The sequence below is a fragment of the Biomphalaria glabrata genome, chromosome 8, assembly GCF_947242115.1.
Source record: "Biomphalaria glabrata chromosome 8, xgBioGlab47.1, whole genome shotgun sequence".
Lineage (NCBI taxonomy): Eukaryota > Metazoa > Mollusca > Gastropoda > Planorbidae > Biomphalaria > Biomphalaria glabrata.
The window spans coordinates 4,491,947-4,515,839 of record NC_074718.1 but is presented as its reverse complement, the minus strand read 5'-3'; the positions used below and the strand labels follow the sequence as shown (position 1 = coordinate 4,515,839).

The window sequence follows — 23,893 nt, the reverse complement described above, 5'->3', positions numbered from 1 at the left end:
TATGTAAACAATAGTTCTGGGAAAAAAAATGGCAATTGGACTTCACAGTATTTGATCTACAATTTAAATCAAAATTTTGTCTCTGGTGAAGTATTGGCGCTTTGTTTTGTTATCCTTTGAGTGGCGTATAAGAGATTGATGTAAATAAAAAAAAAAAACAAGGTTACAAAGACAGTTTGTGTGGAGACACAAACTGAAAATCAGCTCCCGAAGTGGTCCACCCTGGCAGCTAAAAAGGGCAGGTTTCGATATTTTCAGAAAGAACATCAAAATGAAATTCTATCAAAGACAAATGACAGAGAAGAATGGAGAAAGAAGGTTGCCAGATCTTGTGTGCTGCCCCATCGTTCCAGCAGACCAAAGGATAGGTGAAAGTGAATGTGAAGTTAGATGTGAACCAGGCCTAACTGCTGTCTTATAATGAGTATTAAATTGATCTAACATAACTTACATAACTTAGCAATTGAAATGTAAAAAAAAACATTTTTGACAAAAAATCTAAAATCATTTCCATAAATGTGTTGAAAATATGGTAAATGGTCATCTCTCCTACTAAGGGGCCTCCCGTGTTTGTTATTATTAATAGTGAATAGTTGTAAAAGTACTGTATTTTTATTTTAAAAAAAAAACTGCTTGCATAAGTGATTTGAAAAAATTGACTTTTCGCTTTCAGAAAAGAACAAAAGTAGCTGTTGCATCAGAACTTTGAATGGTCTAAAATATTGTGATGTCGGATTTTTATTATCTGTTTTAGTTTACGAGATCTAAACGGGACGGACGGACGGACAGACATTCCACTCAAAACTAATAGCGTCTTTTCCCCTTTAGGGGGCCGCCAAAAATACTGAATTAAAAAAAATACCGCGATGGCAAATCCTAACAGAGGCGACCCCTGGTGTGAACGTCCGCACTTAAAGCAATGGGCACTATACTGAAACAACAAAACCCCATGACGACTCTGACTCTATGTTGACGCGAGTGAACAGGCGAGTAACATAAACATTCCCATGTTACTTTGTGCGCCAAGTAGTTTTGTATCCGGTCTTTTATATTATATATACATACATTTTATTCGGAATATTTAAATGCACTTATTCAACTCAGAGATTGTTCATCAGTGTTTGTCTTTCTTTACAAATCTATCTATCTATCTATCTATCTATCTATCTATCTATCTATCTATCTATCTATCTATCTATCTATCTATCTATCTATCTATCTATCTATCTATCTATCTATCTATCTATCTATCTAATCTATCTATCTATCCATCCATCCATCCATCCATCCATCCATCCATCCATCCATCTATCTATCTATCTATCTATCTATCTATCTATCTATCTATCTATCTATCTATCTATCTATCTATCTATCTATCTATCTATCTATCTGTCTGTCTGTCTGTTTATCTATTTATTTGTCAACAAATATGATTTAAACGTGCCACCTGATAATTTGGCTGCTAGTTTTGTGTGCTGCGGCACGCCCTCCTAGCTTTGAAAGACGCGACTGTTGATTGAAAGACCCCACCAGGGGGCCATCAACACATGCGTGTTCATGCAGTTCACACGTCTGCATGTCTGCAGACGATAGCCGATTGTATTATCCAAATGCTTTTTTCATATCTCTAATCGTAATAAGAGAAAAACCTGGCACATTTATTAAAAAGTTCAGGAATATCAGGAATTTTTAAGGGTCCATAGCAATCCTCATCACCCAACGCCGGGCTTTAGAACTAAGGGTCACGAGTTCCAGTCCCTATGAAGACTGGGATTTTTACAAAGCTTATATCAACACACTCTTGTCTCCCACATCCAATGTCGGATCAAGTTGAAATTCTAAACAATTATTTCTTGTACCATCAATAAAAAAACAATTAACCAATTAGATAATTAACTATTGGTAATTAATTATATCGTTCGGTATCGAACAAGGGAAAGAAATAGTACTTGAAAGACGTTGTGGTATAAGCTGAATAAAACCTCGTTATCTTTGGTGTACAGAAACTATCAGTAGATAACTATGTAAAGCATTATCATTTCATAAGCACTTCGCTGGCAGAGTGGTTTTTAATTCTCTTGAGGAAGATTGAGCACGCGAGTTTGAAACTCAAGTCTTACAACTTTTTTCTTTTTTATAACGTGCATGCAAAAAGCGATCACGGCAACATTCAAGCAGATACTCCCTTCTCTCTCCTCCCCGCCTCGTTTTTTTCCCCACCTGGTTCAGACAAGTGTAGGATCATTGAGAAAGCATGAAATTGATCTAAACAAAAACAATACCTAAAATGGTATCTCTATCACACATATTTATTATTGTTAGTCTAGATCTACTGCAAATTTAATTACACGACTGATCCAAACTAATTGATACAACTACACTTAATAATCGCTTTGTGTTTTTAAAATAAATTCATTTTTAAAATTTTTTTTCTTTTTTTTTTTTTTTAACCCTTAAACTGCTGAGCTGTTTTACTCTAAGTGCATACAATATAAGGAGATTGCATTTTTCTGATGTTAAGAGGCTAAACTACCACACGCGTTTAAAGGGTTAATGCACCTCACTGAGGTATCAGACATTCCTTGGGGCAAGTAAAAAGGCGGTTAGCATTGTGCTAACCACATGCCACCCTCGTTAACTCTTTCTCTCCGTAATTATTTACCACATTATGGTGGAATCAACGCTGGTATCGTCAGTTAGGAGAGAAAGAGTTAACCCTCGACAACAGAAACAGGGGCCCAAACGTTTTCTATCGTAAAAAAACACAAAGTCGAATTGAACAGAACTGAACCTCTAGGACCTTATTGTGGACCATAAACAGGAGGTAACGAAGCTAACGAATTGCGATTCATCAAAATTATTTTCAGTTAAAAGAACTTGACAAGCAGACGACATTTTTTTTTATTGGTTGTGACACAATGGCGCGCTTTTTTTTTTTCGGAAAAAGGGGGGGGGGGGAATTGGTTTAGAATGTGGTAAGATAATTGTTAGACGGACTTGTGTTTTATGTGGGGCTTGTGTTTTATGTGGGGCTTGTGTTTTATGTGGGGCTTGTGTTTTATGTGGGCTTGTGTTGTATGTGGGCTTGTGTTTTATGTGGGCTTGTGTTTTATGTGGGGCTTGTGTTTTATGTGGGGCTTGTGTTTTATGTGGGCTTGTGTTGTATGTGGGCTTGTGTTTTATGTGGGCTTGTGTTTTATGTGGGCTTGTGTTGTATGTGGGCTTGTGTTGTATGTGGGCTTGTGTTTTATGTGGGGCTTGTGTTTTATGTGGGCTTGTGTTTTATGTGGGCTTGTGTTTTATGTGGGCTTGTGTTTTATGTGGGGCTTGTGTTTTATGTGGGGCTTGTGTTTTATGTGGGCTTGTGTTTTATGTGGGCTTGTGTTTTATGTGGGCTTGTGTTTTATGTGGGGCTTGTGTTTTATGTGGGCTTGTGTTTTATGTGGGCTTGTGTTTTATGTGGGGCTTGTGTTTTATGTGGGCTTGTGTTTTATGTGGGGCTTGTGTTTTATGTGGGCTTGTGTTTTATGTGGGCTTGTGTTTTATGTGGGCTTGTGTTGTATGTGGGCTTGTGTTTTATGTGGGCTTGTGTTGTATGTGGGCCTGTGTTTTATGTGGGCTTGTGTTGTATGTGGGCCTGTGTTTTATGTGGGCTTGTGTTGTATGTGGGCCTGTGTTTTATGTGGGCTTGTGTTGTATGTGGGCCTGTGTTTTATGTGGGCTTGTGTTGTATGTGGGCCTGTGTTTTATGTGGGCTTGTGTTGTATGTGGGCCTGTGTTTTATGTGGGCTTGTGTTGAGATCAGGAAGTAGTTAAACATAGAGTCACTCGATAAACAGGGAATTGTGGTCTAGCATTAGTGTAGAAATCCATCTATTGTTTTAAATCACATGCATTTCATTTAGTGTGCACATTGCATTGATACATTGAGGATAGAACAGCACATCGTCAAGGACCGGAGATGACACTCGGGCCTTGATTTAATAACATTAACCCTAACATAAGTAACAAGCAACAAAACCTTGTCATATACGTCAATACTGCAGGATTAGGCTCTCTTTTTACAAAGCTTATACTAACTCAGTCTGTCTGTCTGTCTGTCTGGTAAAAAGTTTATACACGTTATTTCTCCGACACCCAATCTCGGATCGAGCTGAAACTTTGCACAATTATTTATTTTACCTGACAACACAAGAATCAATCAAACAAATTGAACCAACTATTTAATTAACTGTTGATTATTAATTATTTTGTTTGGTATCTCAAACAAGGGGAAGAAATTGTAACTGACTGAAGTTGTGTTATAAGCTGAATTAGTCCCCTTTATAGGTCGTCGTCTAAGTCTTAGTGAACACAAACCTAAAAACTAGGACGAGGCTAGAGAAACAATAGATAACTATACCCTCTTCCATGTTCATAAGCTCTCCACTAGCAGAGTGGTTATCGTGTTGGCTTGATCCCATTTTTTTTTTGTTATAAATGCTTTTTGTATTCTTAGTCTAGATCTATTACAAATTTAATGACATGACTGATCCAAACTAATTGATATACGTACTTCGAAGAGAAGCTTTGTTTTTTAAGAAGTATTATAAAAATATATTTTATTGTTTCTATATAAATCAAAATTATTTAATAACCATCTATTGATTAGCTAATTGGTATTTTTTTTTTTTTGGATTCATGTATTGTCCACCACTATGAATAATAATGCGAGATTTCAACTTGATCCGAGAATGGGAAGAGGGAGAATTAGTGTGTACAAAACGTAATAAGGGAAATAACTTCACAAATACTACCATATCTCTCCATAATTACCATTTATTTTCCTTTTTTGCTACCAAAAAAAAAAAATTACCGATAATATATTGACAAATCAGTCATTATTTTTTCATTGATTCATGTTTCGTTAAGTAAAGTTTCAACTTAATCAGAAAACGGGTGTGGGAGAAATAACGTGAAACGAACTAATTCCAGACAGAATGAGTTTAAATAAGCTTTGTAATTACTAAAGCTTCCTCCCCCGTCTCTTTCTGTTGTGCTCTTAATATGTCGGTTTTTCTAACAAAAAAGACTCACCGAATAGGGTAGCCATGATGATGACACAGTACTCTCCACTGGCATCCTTGACCAGTGCCTGCAACAAGGCCGTCGAAGCGGTCAGCAGACAGATGGTCACCATGAAGTTCATCAACAGAGCGAAGAAACAGAAGACAACGTGGGCCACGAACCCAAACCTCGCGTGGATGACCTGCAGACACATAATTGAGATCACTCTCTAAATAGTCTTCAAGTAAAGGATTAATATAAAATGTCGGTACAAGCGTTTGGGGTAGTGGTGGTCTGAAGGCTTAGAGATTAAATAACTTGTATTCGAGAGTAGGCCTAATATTCTAAAAAAAGAAATGCGCACATGCGCTTTGAGACAGTGACGTGGCACACATATTTGTGACGTAAGGGTCGAACTCGTACAAGCTGGACATGAAGCTTAGTCTTTGTAGCAAACGAATCGTAGATAAATCTAGTAGCATGACTGCTAAATAGTCTAGAAGCCGTGTTTAGTTGATATATCTATTTGATATAAGATCTTCTGACACCTCTAGTTGATATGAGATCTCTAGTTGATATGAGATCTCTATTTGATAAGACACCTCTAATTGATATGACATCTCTAGTTGATATGAGATCTCTAGTTGATATGACATCTCTAGTTGATATGACAACTCTAGTTGATAAGACATCTTTAGTTGATATGACTTCTCTAGTTGATATGACATCTCTAGTTGATATGACATCTGTAGTTGATAAGACATCTGTAGTTGATATGAAATCTCTATTTGATATGAGATCTGTAGTTGATATGACATCTCTAGTTGATAAGACATCTCTAGTTGATATGACAACTCTAGTTGATAAGACATCTGTAGTTGATATGAAATCTCTAATTGATATGAGATCTGTAGTTAATATGACATCTCTAGTTGATATGAGATATCTAGTTGATATGAGATCTCTAGTTGATATGACATCTCTAATTGATATGACATCTCTAGTTGATGTGACATCTCTAGTTGGTTATGAGCTCTCTAGTTGATGTGACATCTCTAATTGATATGACATCTCTAGTTGGTATGAGCTCTCTAGTTGATGTGACATCTCTAATTGATATGACATCTCTAATTGATATGACATCTCTAGTTGATGTGACATCTCTAGTTGATATGACATCTCTAATTGATATGACATCTCTAGTTGGTATGAGCTCTCTAGTTGATGTGACATCTCTAATTGATATGACATCTCTAATTGCTATGACATCTCTATAGTTGATGTGACATCTCTAGTTGATATGACATCTCTAGTTGATGTGGCACCTCTTCTAGATATGATTTCACTAGTTGATATGGCACATTTAGTTGATATATTAAAATATTTCTCTTTTTTTCTCCTTTATTCTTAATCTCATTTCATTATCTAATTCCCTCTCCTCTCTTTCTCTCCCTTTCTCTCTCTCACGCGTTCCTTCCTTCCTTCCCTCTCTCTTCTACCCCCTCTCTCTCTCTCTTCCTCCCCCCCCCTTCTTTCTTTATTTTATAATAAATAGTCTGATCATACAAATGATATGTGTACATGTACTAATAATGGAAATCACTGTTGTTACTAAGGACACCGAAAACATGTACACATTTGGTTGGTTCAATGTATATAACAATGAACCGTCCAATCCTAGAACCGATGCAATTGCACTACATTTAAGCGTTCTGTAAATAGATCTAATTATAGATCATATATCAACGTACAAAAAAAAAAAGAAAGAAAAAGAATTGTTTCGTTGTTAAGAAAACTTCAAATCTGAATAGGATCCCATTTCGGTACATTATTGTTACAGATAACTACTAACAATGCAAACCAATCCTTTTTCTTATTGTTATTTCTCAAGACAAAGACACCTACAAGACTCGTGCATGTCTTACCTGTAGAAATGTCTTGGCTCCGGGCGCGCGAGTCTTAAACTGTACTGACAAGACCGGAAACAGAATCATGTTGACTACTGCACAACTGGTGTACCAAAAACTGCCGGCGATTCCATGCTGCAATGAAAACATTTACATATAATTTGCATATATATCTGCAAATTACAATTCATTCACCTATATACTCATCTATTAAGAGATCTCTGGAACCGCCAAACGGATTCACATCAAATTTCGTACACGATTCCTTTTATCTCCTAGGTGCTCGCTAAGAAACGGTTTTAACTCTTTCTCTCCGTAATTGTTTACCACATTCTGGTGAAATCAGCGTTGGTATCGTCAGTTAGGAGAGAAAAAGTTAATAGATTCGATGTCTAAGCGCAAAATAAAAAAATCGCAAACTTTCTATTGACTCTTTGTATTTAATTTTTGTGCATTTTACCAAAATGGCTTCAGCTTTACACATAAAGCTTAAATATATTTTTTTCAATAGCACAAATAGACGTCGTATTTAAAAAAGAATTATTATTTATTTTAGCTGATTTGGCTTCTTTGTCCTTCAAATAGGACAAAGCTGCGTGAGTGCGTGCTTTATTTTGCACAAGGTTATTAAAACAAACTAAAACATATGTATGGCTATTTATTTTTTGATTGATTGATTTGTTGCTGATGGAGGTACAAGAATTCTGGGGTCAAAACTCTATGCGATAGATCGTTGCAACGGCCAGGGTTAATAAAAATGCGAGGGGGGGGGGGAGGAGGGGAGGTACAGGCCAAACAGCTACATGGAGCTTATCAAATTTTCCCCGTAAAGAACTTAAAAACCGAAGAAAAGTCAGAGACTATTTTTTAGTGCGGAAGTGTGAAATGGGTAGAGGAGTATCTGTATGGCGGAGGCGTTGTAAAGTAGGCCGTTTGAAGTCTACCTTACAGATACTAGATTTCACAGACTGAAAATTTTGTATTACGGAGCGGTAACTTGCGTGCTTTTCAATTATATTGATTTGATTTGTTGATTTGAGGCACATCGGCACAATTTAGGCCATGTCGTGCCTGCAGTCCCTCAAGGACCACTCTCTCTCTAAACAACAAGGGCCAGATTCTATACAGTCATATAATTAAAATCAAGGTCTATTCACAGTTAAAATAGTAAAGGTAGTAAAAATTTAAATATTTGGTAAAAATCTAATGTAAATAGTGCATGTTCACAAATTCAGAAATCAGATCTTCGTAGATAGCCCCACTTCCCGAATAAAGCCCAGTACCTTCCCAGGGTCGACATTATTAAATAGTGTTTTTAGATTAGTGGCTCTAAAATGTTTCGCCCTGACATCCTGGTATCTGGGGCAATCAACGAGGATATGTTCCACGGTGAGGCGAGAGTCACAGTACTCGCAAAGTGGGGGCTCCTCTCTCTTCAGTACAAAAGAGTGCGTGATGTAGGTGTGGCCAATCCTAAGTCTGGACATGGTTGTGCTACCACGCCTTGTCAGACCCTTAGATGTGGGCCGCCACCTGACATCCGCCACAATCTGCCTGAGTTTACTGTGAGTCTCAGCCTCCCATCGGTTCTGCCACTCTCGATAGGTGGCAGAGGCAATACTTTGTCTCAGGTCCGAGTAGGGAATTTGGGTTCCTGACACCGCATGATTTAGGGCTCTCTTTGCTTCTCTGTCTGCGGCTTCGTTTCCCTCAATGCCAACATGGGAGGGGACCCAGATGAAGGTGACATCCCTACGGTCGGCTGTTATTAGGTCCAACAGCTTCAGGCTCTTATGTACCAATGGGATGTCAGTCTTCATCCGCCCCAAAGCTTGCAATGCAGATTTGGAGTCGGAGCAGATTATAAATTTACTCCTTTCTGATGCTTTTACGGCCATAAGTGCAAGCAATATTGCGTGCAATTCGGCCGTAAAGATGGAGCAGCCATCGGGGAGTCTACGGGAGATTGTTTTGTTCCGAAAGGAGCAGGCACACGCGACCTTTCCCTCCATTTTGGATCCGTCTGTGTAGATGGTGCCACAATCTCCGTAGCTCTCCTGCAGTTCCCTAAAGTGGACTTGTAGTATGCTTGGGTCTGTATTTTCTTTTTTGAAATTAAGGAGGGATAAATTTAATTTGGGTTTATTCATTAGCCAAGGTGGATTCTGAGGGGTTTCTATTTTAGAGATTTGGTCAATGGGTGGGGTTAAATTTTGGATGGGTTCTCTCATTCGAAGGCCCAACGGCTGTATGACGTTAGGCCTTCGATTGTATAATTCTACCTCTGTGGGGTTAAATATGGAGTCAAAAGCAGGGTTCGTGGGGTTGGATTTTAGCTTGACTATATACTGCATTGCAAGCTTTTTCATTCTTATATCCATGGGGAGTTCTCCAGCCTCCACATGGAGACTTGGGATAGGTGATGTACGAAACGCGCCGAGACAGAGACGCAGGGCAGCATTTTGTATTGGTTCCAGTATTTTTAGGTACGACTTCCTTGCTGCTCCATATATTATGGATCCGTAGTCTAGCTTGGATCGAATTAGACTCCGATAGAGCAGCAGCAAGGTATCTCTGTCAGCTCCCCAGTCCGTATGGCTGAGTACTCTTAGTATGTTTAATGACTTTTGGCATTTCTTCCTAAGTTCCTTAATGTGGGGGAGAAAATTAAATTTGGAATCTAAGGTGAGGCCTAAAAATTTTGTAGTTTTCACGACAGGGATCTTCTTTTTGTGTATAAATAGTTCAGGGTCTGGGTGGAGTCCCCTTAGATTACAAAAATGCATACTAACTGTTTTGGAGTCTGAGAATTTGAAACCATTATAGTTTGCCCAACCCTGAATTTTGTTTAAACATAACTGTAATTTCCTTTCTAAGGTGTTCATGTTTTTCCCATAAGTAAGAATGACAAAGTCATCGACATACAAAGAGCACTCTATGCCAGGGGACAGCGCATTTATGATGCTATTTATTTTAATGTTGAACAGGGTGACTGACAGAATGCTGCCCTGGGGTACACCCATTTCCTGGTCATGAGTGTCAGAAGCGGAGTTGCCCACTCGGACCTGGAATTTTCGATCTTTCAGGAATTCCTCCACAAAGCGGGGGAGGTGTCCCTTAAGCCCCATAAGCGCCAGGTCACGTAGAATGCCATGTTTCCAGGTTGTGTCATAGGCCTTTTCTATATCGAAGAATACAGCTACTAGATGTTCTCTTCTGAGTAATGCATTTCTAATATAAGCTTCCAGCCTTACCAGGTGGTCAGTTGTTGTCCGCCCCTGCCGGAATCCGCACTGGTAGTTTGAGATCACTTTATTCCTTTCCAGGTACCAGACCAGCCTACTGTTAATCATTCTTTCCATGGTTTTGCAGATGCAGCTTGTTAGTGCTATTGGTCGATAGTTAGCTGGGTCAGAGCCGTCTCTTCCCGGTTTAGGTATCGGTATAACTGTGGCTTTCCTCCAGCTGTTTGGGAAAGCGCCTGTTTGCCACACACAGTTATAGACCCCTAGTAGGACTGCCAATGAGGGTTCGGGAAGGTGCTTGAGGAACTGGTAATGGATTTCGTCTTCTCCAGGCGCTGTGTCATGTGACTTGTCCAGCGATTCCCTCAGTTCCTCAAGCGAGAACGGTTTGTTGTAGTCTTCATTGTTCTCTGACCTGAAATCAATGGGGTGTCTTTCCTCCCTGGTTTTGACTTTTTGGAACTCTGGCGTGTAGTGTGCAGTGGATGATTTTTCTGCTATTGAGGATGCAAGGCAGTCAGCTATTTCTCTGGGGGACGTGACAGTTCGTCCTTGGTTTTTCAAATGCCCTATTGCATTTGATTCTTTCCCTTTGATTCGCCTTACTGCCTTCCAAACCGCTCTAGCAGAAGTTTTGGCATCCAGACTGCCGACAAAACTTCTCCAGGAATTCCTTTTGGCTGACCGTATGGTTTGTCTAGCCTTTGCTCTAGCTATCCTGAATAGCTTTAGGTTTTCCTGGGAAGGATTCTTTATAAATGCAGCCAGTCGTTTTTTCCTATCACCAATAGCACTTTTGCAAGCTGTATCAAACCATGGTTTGCTAGGCCGTTTTGGATTTGCAGAGGTTAGGGGTACAACTTTCCTGGCTATACTTAGTAGCTTGCTAGCAAAGGTATCAGCTGGGTTCTGTTCATGGAGGATATTTTCTGTGATATCCTCAGAGCATCTTTTTTGGAATTGTTCCCAATCGGCCTTATTCAGTTTCCACCGCTGAGGTCGTCCCAATGAAGGGAGATTGTTAGTAATGATGATTGGGAAGTGATCACTTCCCCGTAGATCATTGCTAACTGACCATTTAAAATCGTCCAGAAGTCCGGGGACGCATACGGTGAGGTCAATGCATGTGAATGATCCAGTTCCTGGGTGCAAGTAGGTCGGTGATGCATCATTAAGTATGCATAAATCATGTTGGAGGAAGATATCCTCCAGCATACGACCTCTTGTGTCGGTATTGTTGGATCCCCACATGGTGTTATGGGCATTGAAATCCCCAAGGATTAAATAAGGCCGGGGGAGTTGTTTCAATAGGTCCTCCATGTCTGTTCGGTTTAATGGAGCGCCTGGTGGTAGATACAGGCTGCAGCAAGTGATAACCTTGTGAATGGTTATCCTAGCTGCTACGGCCTGTAGTGTGGTCTGTAGTTCTACCCTCTCATGGGGGATGCTATCCTTCACAAGGATACAGACTCCACCTGATGCTCTCTCTGCATCCTCAACATTCTTGGTGTAAGCACGGTAGCTTCGGAAGCTGATGCAATCTTTCAGAAATGTTTCCTGTAAGCAGACAGCTACAGGAGTCTCAGAGTCCATCAGTAGCTGCATTTCCTCGTAATTGGCCTTGAGGCCTCTACAATTCCACTGTACAATTCTGGAATCCATGGCTTATTCTAGATGACCTACTTGGAGCTATTTGGCCTTGGGAGGCCCCCGGAGGGGTTTCCCTTTATTCCAGTGACCTTGGTATTTTTATTCTTGGGTTTGGATGGAGAGGAGGACAACCCCCTTTTGGGGGAAGTCTTTCTCTCTGGAGAGGGGAGATCCCTCTGGTTAGAGCGGAAGTTATTTCCTCCTCTCTCACCTCGGGCATCCTCTCCGCTTTGATTTCTCCCCTTAGGGAGTTGGTCAACCTCTAACTCGGTAGAGGTTGGGGTGTCTGGCTGGGTTCTCTGAGGAGAACCTGTGTCAGACATGATGTCTCCGGGTTCTCCCGGAGTATTGGTTTTGACATGCTGCTCAGTCTCCATGCTCTCATCAGCGAGCACAGAGAACCTGTTCTTTAGCATGACAACAGGGCTTTCTTGTTTCTTCAGAGGTGTGTTCTTTGGCGGTGTTTTCTTCTGAGTTGGGGGAGGAGGAGGGGGTGGTGGGGTCAATGTGTCCGTCTGTGTGGCTATGGATCTTCCTTTCTTAGCAACAGCCTGGGCGTAGGTCTTTGTCAAGCCGAATTGGCCCTTGGGTAGGGCCAGTACAGCCGATTTCGCCTGGCTAAAGGTACATCCGTTTCTTGCCTTGTACTCCTGCACGGCAACCTCCTGTTTCCACACAGGGCAGTCCTTGGAGTAGGCTGAGTGGCCAGCTTGACAGTTTGGGCATTTGAACTGGGCTGTGCAGCCCTTGTCCTCATGACCCTCTCCAGCACATCTGGCACACACAGTGTTCCTCTTGCAGACTGCCGCGCCGTGTCCATAACCCTGGCACTTGAAGCACCTCATGGGGTTAGGTATGTAGGGCCTCACTGGAACTCGTAGGTATCCTGCCTTCACATACTCTGGCGGTGTCCTAGTTCCGAATGTGAGGATAATAGTGGCGGTTTTGACCTCCTCACCCTCCCTGCGCCTGGTAATGCGCCGGGCATGGGTGACTCCTTCAATGCCCTCCACTATTTCCTTCTCGGAACATTCCAGTAGGTCCCTAGAGCTGATTACACCTCTGCTGGTGTTCAGACTCTTGTGTGGCATGACTTCCACTTGGAGATCACAGAGTCTTCTGCATCTTAAAAGCCCATCAGAGTGTGTCTTGCTGTCTACTTCTACAAGGAGTTCCATTGTTTTGTGTAGCTTAGACACACTCTTGGGCTCTCCCACTACTGACTTGAGTCCCTTATAGATAATAAAAGGGCTCAACTTGGTCAGGCTTTTTCCCTCCTCTGTGCATCTAACCACCAGAAATGATGGCCAGGTGACACAGCTTTTTGGGACCTCCTCTTTTTTATCGTCGATTCGGCGTTTCTTGCCCAGACATAGGTCTGGGGCAAGTAGTTTTGTGTGTGTTTTTTTGTCCATATATATTTTGGTTAATTCGGCACCTGTGCTCCCCACCCGCCATCGAGTCCAACAAGGGGACGGGCCATTCGGATGTCCAGAATGAGCCCGCCAGGGCTACACAGGTGCTATACTCAGTCAGCTGCTACATCGGACATGTGTCCGATACAGCAGCTCCCTGATTGACCCTCCAGCCACCGCCCTCCAGCATAGGTCGACGACCTATGCTGGTAGCTCGGCATGACCAGCCGGTTGACCCAGAGCGGGCCATCTGGGTCTCAGGTCTAGGGGAACTTGGAGCCAAAGTATTGTGTTGTTGTGGTTTATCCTCAGATAGCCACCACTCAAACACCAGGATCTCTTTATCCCCCCTTACCCGTCGCAGTCCACGGCAAACGGACTGGTCTAGGACGTAGTGAGAATTTAAAGTTAAGGAGACAGTGTGATGATCAATGAAGGCAGACTTAGGAAAAGAGGAGGCAGACACAATGATAGAAAAGAAGTAGGGCACTTTTGAGCTCCAAAAGTGCTAAGGAAAGAGGAGCGCAGTTTAACGTCATGTCTCGGGACGAGCTTTTCAATTATAATTTCCGAAACAATGGGAGGTGCCCCCTGACAAAATAAAACAATATTTAGCCTGATAACGAATCAATGAGCGTAGCCGATGGCTAATGCTTGTTGGCATATAGCTTGCAATGGCTTGCATTTGCTAGTGATAACATTAAATAGATCATTTACAATGTCATCGTAAACTTTACTTGACCAATCAAATCCACACTTCTGCTGATATTATTAGAAAATAAAATCTCTCGGTCATTAACTCTTTACCTCCGTAATTATTTTCCACTTTCCGGTGGAATTATTCATTTTGTTCATTTGTGTTTCACTACCTTTGTTAGGATTAAACTTCAATAACTTTTTTTGTATGTAATATGAAAAATGTATACAAGGTATTGTAATAACTTATGGGAGGCAACTCAACGAGACAAAGACGTTTATTTACACGGAGACATGACAAACACAAAGGGCATCTGCCTTGAGTACAGCAACTCCATATTGGCTCTCTACTTGGGCGGAAATCGTTCTCTCCTAATGTCAACATCCGACTTGTTTAGTCACAGATAGTGCGCACTTTCTTTCTGCACTATCTTGGATGGCGGTGCGCATGGCAAAGTCATAACAGTATATAATTATAGAAGAATGCATGCTCTTTTTATATAACACAAATTAAAGTTTATGAAACCAAAAATTAAATGAACATGATGGGGGTCAAATCAACGTTGATATCGTCAGTTAGGAGTGAAAGAGTATTTTTTAAAAATGTCATTTCTGTCACCATTTAAACTATTAGTACCACACATACTTCTGGAGAGCTAATTACTCAGGAGAAATACTCAGAACACAAAAGTGTGATTATAAATGACAAGTCTATCAAATAATTTCCAAAATGGCAAAACAAAATTATTTAAAAATCAAACCAAGCAGTAGCATTTTTAAAAGAGATTTGTACAAATCAGGTCAGAACATGAAACTAAACAGCTATTTCACCTTGGCTAGACCAATATAAGAATAAACACCCTCTTTTTGGTAACCCCCCCCCCCCGAAACTCAAGAAAACAAAAAAAAGTTAGAACAGACAAACACAAAAATTACATCGAAACATTAAATAAGATGACTAAAATTAAAGAAAATGAAATCCAGGGGGAAAGATGAAACTAAATGTAAAGTAGCGTGTAAAGTAGCGTGATACTGTCATGACCCTGCCATGCACACCGCCATTCAAGCTAGTGCAGAAGGTGCGCACTGTTAGACTGGACGTCGACGGATGTTTACCTTAGCAACAAGATAAAGTTCCGCCCAACTCTAGAGCTTCTGAAGAGGCTGTGCTCATTGTTATTATGTGTTTGTGATATCCCATGTAAATAAACATTTATAGAGCTGATATCCCGCTATTACAATGCATAAAACACTAAATCCTAACTTAGAACTAGATAGCCGCCTACTGCCTTAGATTTGGGGGAGGGGGGAACCTCCCACAAGACTCAGAGAATTATTTTTTTTTGGATAAAAAATTGCAGAACATGGATCAAATCTCAAACTCAGCAGAACTTTATGGCTCTAGGTCTAGTAGCCTACCTCTGTCTCTACTATGATTCAAGGTTTATTCACCAATGTTTATATCTACTTGTAGTGATGGGCAAAAGTTAACTAAAAAGATAGAAACTTTTAGTTTAACTAAAAAAAAATTAGTTAAGACCATTGTTTACCTAGAAAAATAAAATTTAGTTAAAATCGTAGTTTAATTAATTTTTTTTTAGTTACTAACTAAAAAGTTTAATTAAAATTTGTAAAACTTTTCAACATGTGGTCAGGGTTGAAACGCACATCCCTGTTTTCGGGTCATGTGATATCAATAACTTTGTACGTGTGTAGTTGATGATACTACAAGACTACCTTGCATTTTTTTTTTCATTACGCGTTAAGCAATAGTATTTGGAGTGGTCAGACGAGGCATGGCTAGTCAAGCATGTTCTTTACACTAAAATAGTTACACACCCTCCCAGCCCAGAAAGTAAATAGACTGTGTGTCCGACTGATTTCAACAACCTGGCTAGATAGACGTACACGTGTAGGTCTATAAAGTGTACTGAGTGTGCAGTCCATAATGACAAGATCACCCTGTTTTTTTTTTTCCTTGCGCGTTTAACGGTTATGCAATAATGTTAGTTTGTATTTTTAGTGGTCTGACAAAAAAATAGCACATCGGCAGGGTTAGTCCGGCGTGTATTTTACACTATAAAATAGTTATACGGTCAAATGTTTCTTGAAAATTTTCTAAAGGTTTTAATTGAAGGCAAAAATACAAGCACACATATTTATTTAGACATCTTTTTTTTTTAAATTTTATTGTGCATTAAAGTTTATGTAAGAAACATATTCCTTAATACTGATTTTATTATGGATAAATATTTCTAGGTCAACCCCGCCCCCCCCAAAAAAAAAATTGTTTGTTATAGTTTAATTAATTTTCTTTAGTTTAGTTTAACCATATTTTGAAATTCGTGATAAACTAGTAGTTTAACTAGTTTATTTTAGTTGATAACTAGTTTTAGTTTAACTTTTGAAAGTTAGTTTAGTTCCCATCACTATCTACTTGTTAGACTACAAATGTTAGAAGACCTTTGTTTCTTCCCTTTTGGGGGGAAATGTTAAAACTGTATTTCTAGTCTAGGGATCATGACTGGTCCATGAAGCTCATTCGAGTTATCTGAGCTTGGACAGAGCTGAAAAATCAGTTTATGATATCTGTACGAATCTTTTTATCTTATCTTATCTTATCTTATATAATACAGACGTTACTTCAAAAAAAGAAGATGATCACGCCCTACGCGTCATGCATTTAGTCATGCATATTAACCAATGACTTAAATTCTGCCAACTCACTGGTTTTCATGGCTAGCTCAGGCAACCCATTCCATGCTCTAATAGCACTAGGGAAGAAGAAGTATTTGTACAAATTTGTCCTAGCATATGGGACGAGGAATGCGCCTTTAGCTTTGTGTCTTTCAGAGTATTTTATTATTATGTTTGGGAGGTCCATGGTATGCTAATTGAACGCTATATGAATTTAACATATTTGTAGATTTAGATTTAAATACAGGTTTTGAATCCATTGCGTGTTTTTTCGATCTTAGATGTTATTTTCCTATTTCATTTTGGGCCATCCAATTCACTTTGCCTTGAGGCTTCAATTGTTTAAGGCCGGCCCTGCTTCGAAATACAAATTGATTAGATAAGAAAAATACTCAGAGAGACACACAAAGTAAAAGCAAATCTTTTATTCTACGTGATGGGAAAAGTTGATACACGTCCTCGTTCCTTAGTGTGTGAATCAGCTTAGAAAATCAGTGACTTAACCCTTAAAACGCGTCTGGTAGATTAGCCTCTAAACATCGGAATTGTAATTCCATTTTGTATGCACTCTTTGTAAAACAGCTCATCACTTTAAGGGTTAATACTTTCCAATGAACAAGTCAAACTAAACGCGTGGGACCCAATGTTCCAGTAATTATAAGGTAACATTTTGTTTCCAACAATTTGATCTCTGCAGATTTTTAATATATTCGTCACAATTTCTGTGCCTCCCTCCCCCCCCCCCCAACCCATTAGTACAAGGGGGAAAAAAAAATTTTTGCCTTGTAGAGGAAACGAAACGAATTGCGATTCATCAAAATTATTTTCGGTTAAAAGAGCTTGACAAGCAGACGACATTTTTTTTATTGGTTGTGACAAAATGGCGCGCTTTTTTGTTTCGGGGGAGGGGGGGGGATTGGTTTAAAATGTGGTAAGATAATTGTTAGACGGATTGGTTTAGAATGTGGTAAGATAATTGTTAGACGGACTTGTGTTTTATGTGGGGCTTGTGTTTTATGTGGGCTTGTGTTTTATGTGGGCTTGTGTTTTATGTGGGGCTTGTGTTTTATGTGGGCTTGTGTTTTATGTGGGGCTTGTGTTTTATGTGGGCTTGTGTTTTATGTGGGCTTGTGTTTTATGTGGGGCTTGTGTTTTATGTGGGGCTTGTGTTTTATGTGGGCTTGTGTTTTATGTGGGCTTGTGTTTTATGTGGGCTTGTGTTGAGATCAGGAAGTAGTTAAACATAGAGTCGCTCGATAGACAGGGAATTGTGGTCTAGCATTACTGTAGAAATCCATCTATTGTTTTAAAGCACATGCATTTCATTTAGTATGCACATTGCATTGATACATTTAGTGTACACATTGCATTGATACATTTAGTGTGCACATTGCATTTTACCTTTCGTTGTTATAGCTTCCCCTGACTAGTTTATCTCATTACATATCTCTGAAGTTTGATTCAAAACATGGTCATAGTGTTCTTAAATAAATGAAGAGAAAAGACATTGATAAGACTTTGTCTCTTTGAATTGTATCGTCCGTTTAATGATTTAACTTGAAGGGAAACTCCGATGGTTTTTCAAATTTGATTTATTGACATATTTGAGTTCTGCGTAAAAAGTTGTAATAGTAAACATTTTACCATTTTTTATTTAAATGCTTTGAAACATTTATATTTAATAAATTAGGCAGTACATTCTTGACATCTCAAAAAAAAAAACGGGGTTCTTTGAGATTTTGTTTTTAGGTTAGGCATACGTCACTTCCATCAACAATACTGACAAGGAAACAAGATTTAACCAATCTTATCGCTTCATTCTTACAGGCTCTTGGGCTTAGTGACGGCCTGGTCCAGAACTACGGTACAGTTATAAATACATGTATAGGTAGATCTAAAAGCATTAGGATAAGCAACTCGAGAAAAAAAGTAACATTTTCATCTAAGACTCTCTTTTTCCCAAGAAGTAAATAGATCGTGTGTCTGACTGATTCGAACAAACTGGTCAGTGTAAGGCTAGTCTAGACTACGTGTAGTCGGTCATGACAAAATAACCAAGCGATAGTGTTTGTTGTGTGTTGAGTGGTCAGGCAAGAAAATGAATACTACCTTGGTTAGTCAAGCATGTAAATCTACTTTTAATACGCATTTTTTTCTTTGCTTACAAGATCCTAGATCTAACTGCATAGACAAAGATATATTTCTTTTACGAGAAAGTAAACTTTGCTGTATGGTCTCCCGTTATACAATAAGTCAATAGATTAAATTAGTATGCTAGTGTGACGTCACATAGAAACCCGGTGATTGTCTGACTGTTTTGGATGCGCAGAAAAATTGCGTCAGTAAAGCATCAATTAGTAAGTTATTATTGCAAAAAAATAAATAAAAATTATATATTCATTATCTGTAAATCAAAACACATATTATATCAAAAATTGTCAAAACTATCGGAGTTTCCCTTTAACAAATATGATAGCTCAAGTCTCCCGTAGGTGGTTAGTAGCAACATGTGATAGAATGAATATAGTGTATATGAAATATAACAATATTTATATTTTCATATATAAATCTTTAAGTAATGAGAATTGGTTTGTACAAATAATGTTAAAATGTATACTAAGAATGAATTTAATTCTCATTTCTGCCAGAGTTACAATGTTGTAAATATGTGTTGTTGTTTTGTTGTTGTTGTTGTTTTTTTTTATTTTTACAATTTAACTGTAATAATTTTAATTTTTTTAACTAAAATATGGAATTCCAACGAGTAATGTATAAACCTGAATTGCGCCCCTTTAGAAATCCGTTACGTGATCAAAAAGTGACAAGCTACTTATTTCAATAAATCATATACTACTACTACTACTACTACTACTACTACTACTAATAATAATAATAATAATAATAGTTTTTTATAACGCTGCTTTCATGCTTATTGCATGCTCAGAGAGCTATTATCCATTTGTGGACCAGTTGCTGGGGGGGGGGGAGGAGGAGTATGTGAGAGAAGGTTTTCCGTGCTGCCTTTAGGCGCTCAGTAAACACAAATTTGCTCGAGTGTCGAGCCTCGAGTCTCCTTCATAGGTAGCAAGTCGGACTAGAAGGGGGGGGGGGAACAAGTAGTATTCACCAGTCACAAAATAGCAGGGCCGGACTGTTCTACCTCATGTAAATTTAGCGGCGAAAAAAGACCGGGAGGGGGGGACAAGTTATCTTTCTCTTTATACATTGTATCAGTCTTTCATGTCATTACTGGCTAGCTCACTAACTAACTAAAATAGGTCAAGAATTTTTTTCGTTCGAGTTTCCAATTAATCTAATTTTGTAAGAAGAATAAATCTTTTTTTTTTTTGTTTCTCTTTATTACATGTAACATGTTATTAATTTTGAATGCATGGATAAGGTTAATAATTATTATAAAAAAAAAAATATAAGAGTACGCTAAATGAATATATGGAGATGCTGTGGCTGAGTGGTAAAACACTTGGAACAAGAAGTCCCGTGTTCGAATCCTGGTGAAGACTCTAGGTCAGGGGTCGAGACCCACAGGTTGAGAGGGGTTCTCAACCTGTGGATCTCGACCCCTTTGTGGGTCGATTTACGATTTGCCAGGGGTCGCCTAAGACCATCGAAAAAATGAAGTGTTTTTGTCCATTCTTCTATTGCTGTGTATGCATACGGAAAAAAAGGGGGGGGGGTCGCGGCAGAGTGGGGTTTGTAAAAAGGGGTCGCCGAGCCTAAAAGGTTGAGAACCACTGCTCTAGGTAGACCACTTCAGGGGCCGATTTTGTGATTGTCTTTAGGTTCCATTACATCTCCACCACATTTGTTTTGACATCATCATGTCTTCTCTTTCTAACTTCTAAATCGTATTGTTGCGATTCTCTATAAACCTTTGACAAAACAATATGTCTAAGTCAAGAACCAGACAACTTGGGCTCTGATATAACGAGACACTTTAATGAGTGCAATAAATAGTGAAGAGAAAACAATCAAATACTTTACAAATGGGCAGAAGTCAATGTCTGAATAGAACAGCTATACACACCTTGTTCCTCTCTCAGTCCGCCAGACTTGACCCAACCTTGTTTTTATGAAAACAACACATAGTTCATAGCCAGATAACCAAAAAACACCGTTGACCTACACGGAGAATGTTTGCATCCGTCCTTTTTAAGTACACAGGCCTGTGTCACATGTGTCGGTTGATTGCCCATAGGGTTACACTGACCAGAATAACAGTTAAGTTACACCAGTATTGTATTATATTCTTTTATTACGTACACGGGGTAACGGAGTTAAACAAAAATCAGCCTACAGTGGCTACCTTTTAGATTGAGAATCCCCAATACTCTGTACCACAGTAAGAATGAGAAAAAAAAAGGGGGGAAGAACTCCAGACTTACAACTACATATCTTAATAATGTAAAAGTTATTATTTCCCTTTTCGATTTCGAACAAAATAATTAATTAAGAATAATTAATTAGTTTGTTAATGGTTATTTTATTTTTTATTGATTGATGTATTGTCTACGTTAATGAATAATTTTGGCCAAAAGTTTCAACTTGATTCGAAAAAGGGTTAGAAAGTAATGACGTGCTCAATCTATTTCTATCAGGCAGATATATAGGCTGAGCAGGGGCGTAGCTAGGAATTTGGGAGCCCTGGGGGTTGGGCTTGACCTCTTTAAGGGCCCTTGCATTTTAAAATTTGACTTCATGACATGAGATAATGGCGTAATATTTAATGAAAAAAAAAACAAATTTCGGACACTCATTTTCAGGACCCTTCAAATGGGGGCCCGGGAGTATTTTCAAACTTGAACCCCCCCCCCACCCCACGCCACTGAGACAGAATGAGTTGATATAAAATTTGTAAAAAAATATAATGTGCTGTACACGCGTATCGTTATTTTTTTTAGATCAGTGGAACCAAAATTTAGAATTGCACCCACCTTGATGGCCACGGTGGCACTCTGCAGCAGATCTCCTGGCCACAGCAACTGGCTGGCTACGGTGACGGCGGTCAAGCTGGTGGAGACTTTCCCTCCGGCGTCGAAGGTGGTGTCCAGGCTGTCGGCGTCGTGGAATACGTGTTTCCTGATGGCCACGTAGAGCAAGGCCAGGAGCACAGAGAAGCCGCCGAAGCCGATGAGAAGGAGCCCCGAGGCCTGGTGGTTGTTCAGGACTGGATACACTTTACTGTCGACAGAGGAAGAGACAGTTAGTCGAACCAGGCTTTGTGTAACATAGAACAAGGGATTTGACGATCATTGGGGACCAGGGAAGGACTTACAATTAAAAAGTCCTGATGGTTGTTCAGGACTGGATACACTTTACTGTCGACAGATGAAGAGAAAGTTAGTCGAACCAGGCTTTATGTAACATAGAACAGAAGAGCTTTGACTCTCAGGAGGAGTCCAGGACAAGACTTTGAATTAAAGAGGCCTGGATAGATTCACATTGCGAGCAAGCATAAAGGAAGGGCCCTGGATTGCAAATGGTTTACACACAAGAAAAAATGGTGAACGCCGCCTGGGGATTACAGATGCCCAACCCAACGACCGCAGCTGTTTATCAAGGATTGGAATCTTTAGTCACATGACAAGTTGCAAATAGAAAATATTTTAATTGAGAAGTAAAATGCCACATCAAATGCGCTTTTTTTGTTGTAAGTACTTGTTCATCTTATCTTATCTTATAAAATACAGACGTTAATTCAAAAAAAAAAAAAAGATGATTAAATCATACTCGTATCCCTAGGTCAATCTAGTCAAGCATGTTGATCAAAGACTTAAAATCTGCCAAGTCATTTGTTTCCTGGCTGCCTCAGGCAACCTATTCCATGCTCTAATAGCACGAATGAAAAAGGAGCTTTGTACAAGTTTGTCCTAGCATATGAAACAAGGAATGTGCCTTTATCTTTGTGTCTTTGTAAGTATACTATTAAGTTTTTGTTTTTTGTGTATTTGAATACAATTTTACTTACAAAGCATGTTCTACATAAGTCATCTTGTAAGCATTTATTGTTCTTATTGCAACAGTTAGTCAATATTTAATTATGAAAGTAAATATTTATTATGTATATGCTATGAACAGCTTTGTCTGCATCAGAGTTGGCAAAATATGCAGGTTTCATCTTGTAAAAGTAGTCACGTGATATTCTGCGCTCATCCTTGGGGGTCCATAATAATATCTTATGTTTTGGTAATTGTGGGTGAAATAGTGGTGTTTTTTTTTTTGTTCCATACGTGTGTGTGTGTGGTGTATGTGTGTGGTGTGAATGGGGCGGGGTGGGACTGAGCAATGAGCAATATTTCATCAAAACCTTCGTTAACAAAAAACTAATTAAAACCATAATACACACCGAATAAGTTATAATGTCAAGAAGGATTGCAGTCTCTACAAACTTCCGTCTGACGTAAATTTTACATTCCTATTACCCAAGACACTAGGGTCTAATCGAGGCCAAAGACAGAGCACACCGGGGAAACTCCCCTATATTCCTTCCACATCTGAACGCCATAAAGGCGGCCCCTCGAGGACTGTGTGTGGATAGTGACATATTTGATAGGGCTTTCTTCCGTTCCGACCAGTGCAATGGACTGCTCTGTTTTGCTTCTCTTTGGGCCCAGTAGACTCTTCCCTTGACCGGTTTCTCCCCGAGAAGCATTGCTAAGGCTGCATTGTGCTTTAAGAGTTGTTCCTCCTTTAAGACTTACAGCGTGATAGGCTTTCCCGTTCATGATCAAGGAATTCACTCGCCTTCAAGCTCCGAGAGAACAAGCAGAGGCGCAGCTAGGAATTTTTCATTGTTTGGTGGCCCAGGGGTCTTGACCTCTTTGGGGGCCCCCGTATTTTGCGTAATATTTAATTTTTACTGTAAAAAAAACACTCATTTGCGGTGGGCCCGAGAGGAATTTTAAATTATCTCCCTCTTCCTCCACCAGCCTAGCTACGCCACTGAGAACAAGCTTCATTGTCTTATATTTTATATAAATAGCATCAAGATCTAAGTTATAATTATTATTTTCTTTAATCTTATTTTTTGTTTTATGAATTTTGTATTTGTTGTGGGCTTTATAATTTTTTTATTGCTAGACCTGTTTTAAGTATTTGATCTTTTAATAGACTTCTGCGCTATCCTCCATTTTTTTGTTACAATAATTGTGATGGTTCCACTTCAAGTAGATTTACGCGGCCCTAAAGTGCACACTAAAAGAGAACTTGGTTCTCA

At 39.3% G+C, this 23,893-nt stretch overlaps 1 protein-coding gene across 3 annotated transcripts in view; it reads right to left on the bottom strand.

Moving 5' to 3' along the window:
* The window catches only part of LOC106063634 (uncharacterized), a 132,703-nt gene that overhangs the window by 46,764 nt on the left and 62,046 nt on the right, over nucleotides 1–23,893 (bottom strand). For 2 of the 3 annotated variants that reach the window (XM_056037661.1, XM_056037660.1), the window contains exons 3-5: nucleotides 21,612–21,858; nucleotides 6,975–7,091; nucleotides 5,080–5,251 (exon numbers count right to left, since the gene is read on the bottom strand). In XM_056037661.1, the coding sequence (XP_055893636.1) occupies nucleotides 5,080–5,251; nucleotides 6,975–7,091; nucleotides 21,612–21,858 (536 nt within the window). Of the gene's footprint in view, nucleotides 1–5,079; nucleotides 5,252–6,974; nucleotides 7,092–20,704; nucleotides 20,776–21,611; nucleotides 21,859–23,893 lie in introns of those variants that run through there. The other variant, XM_056037663.1, reaches the window with a different exon arrangement.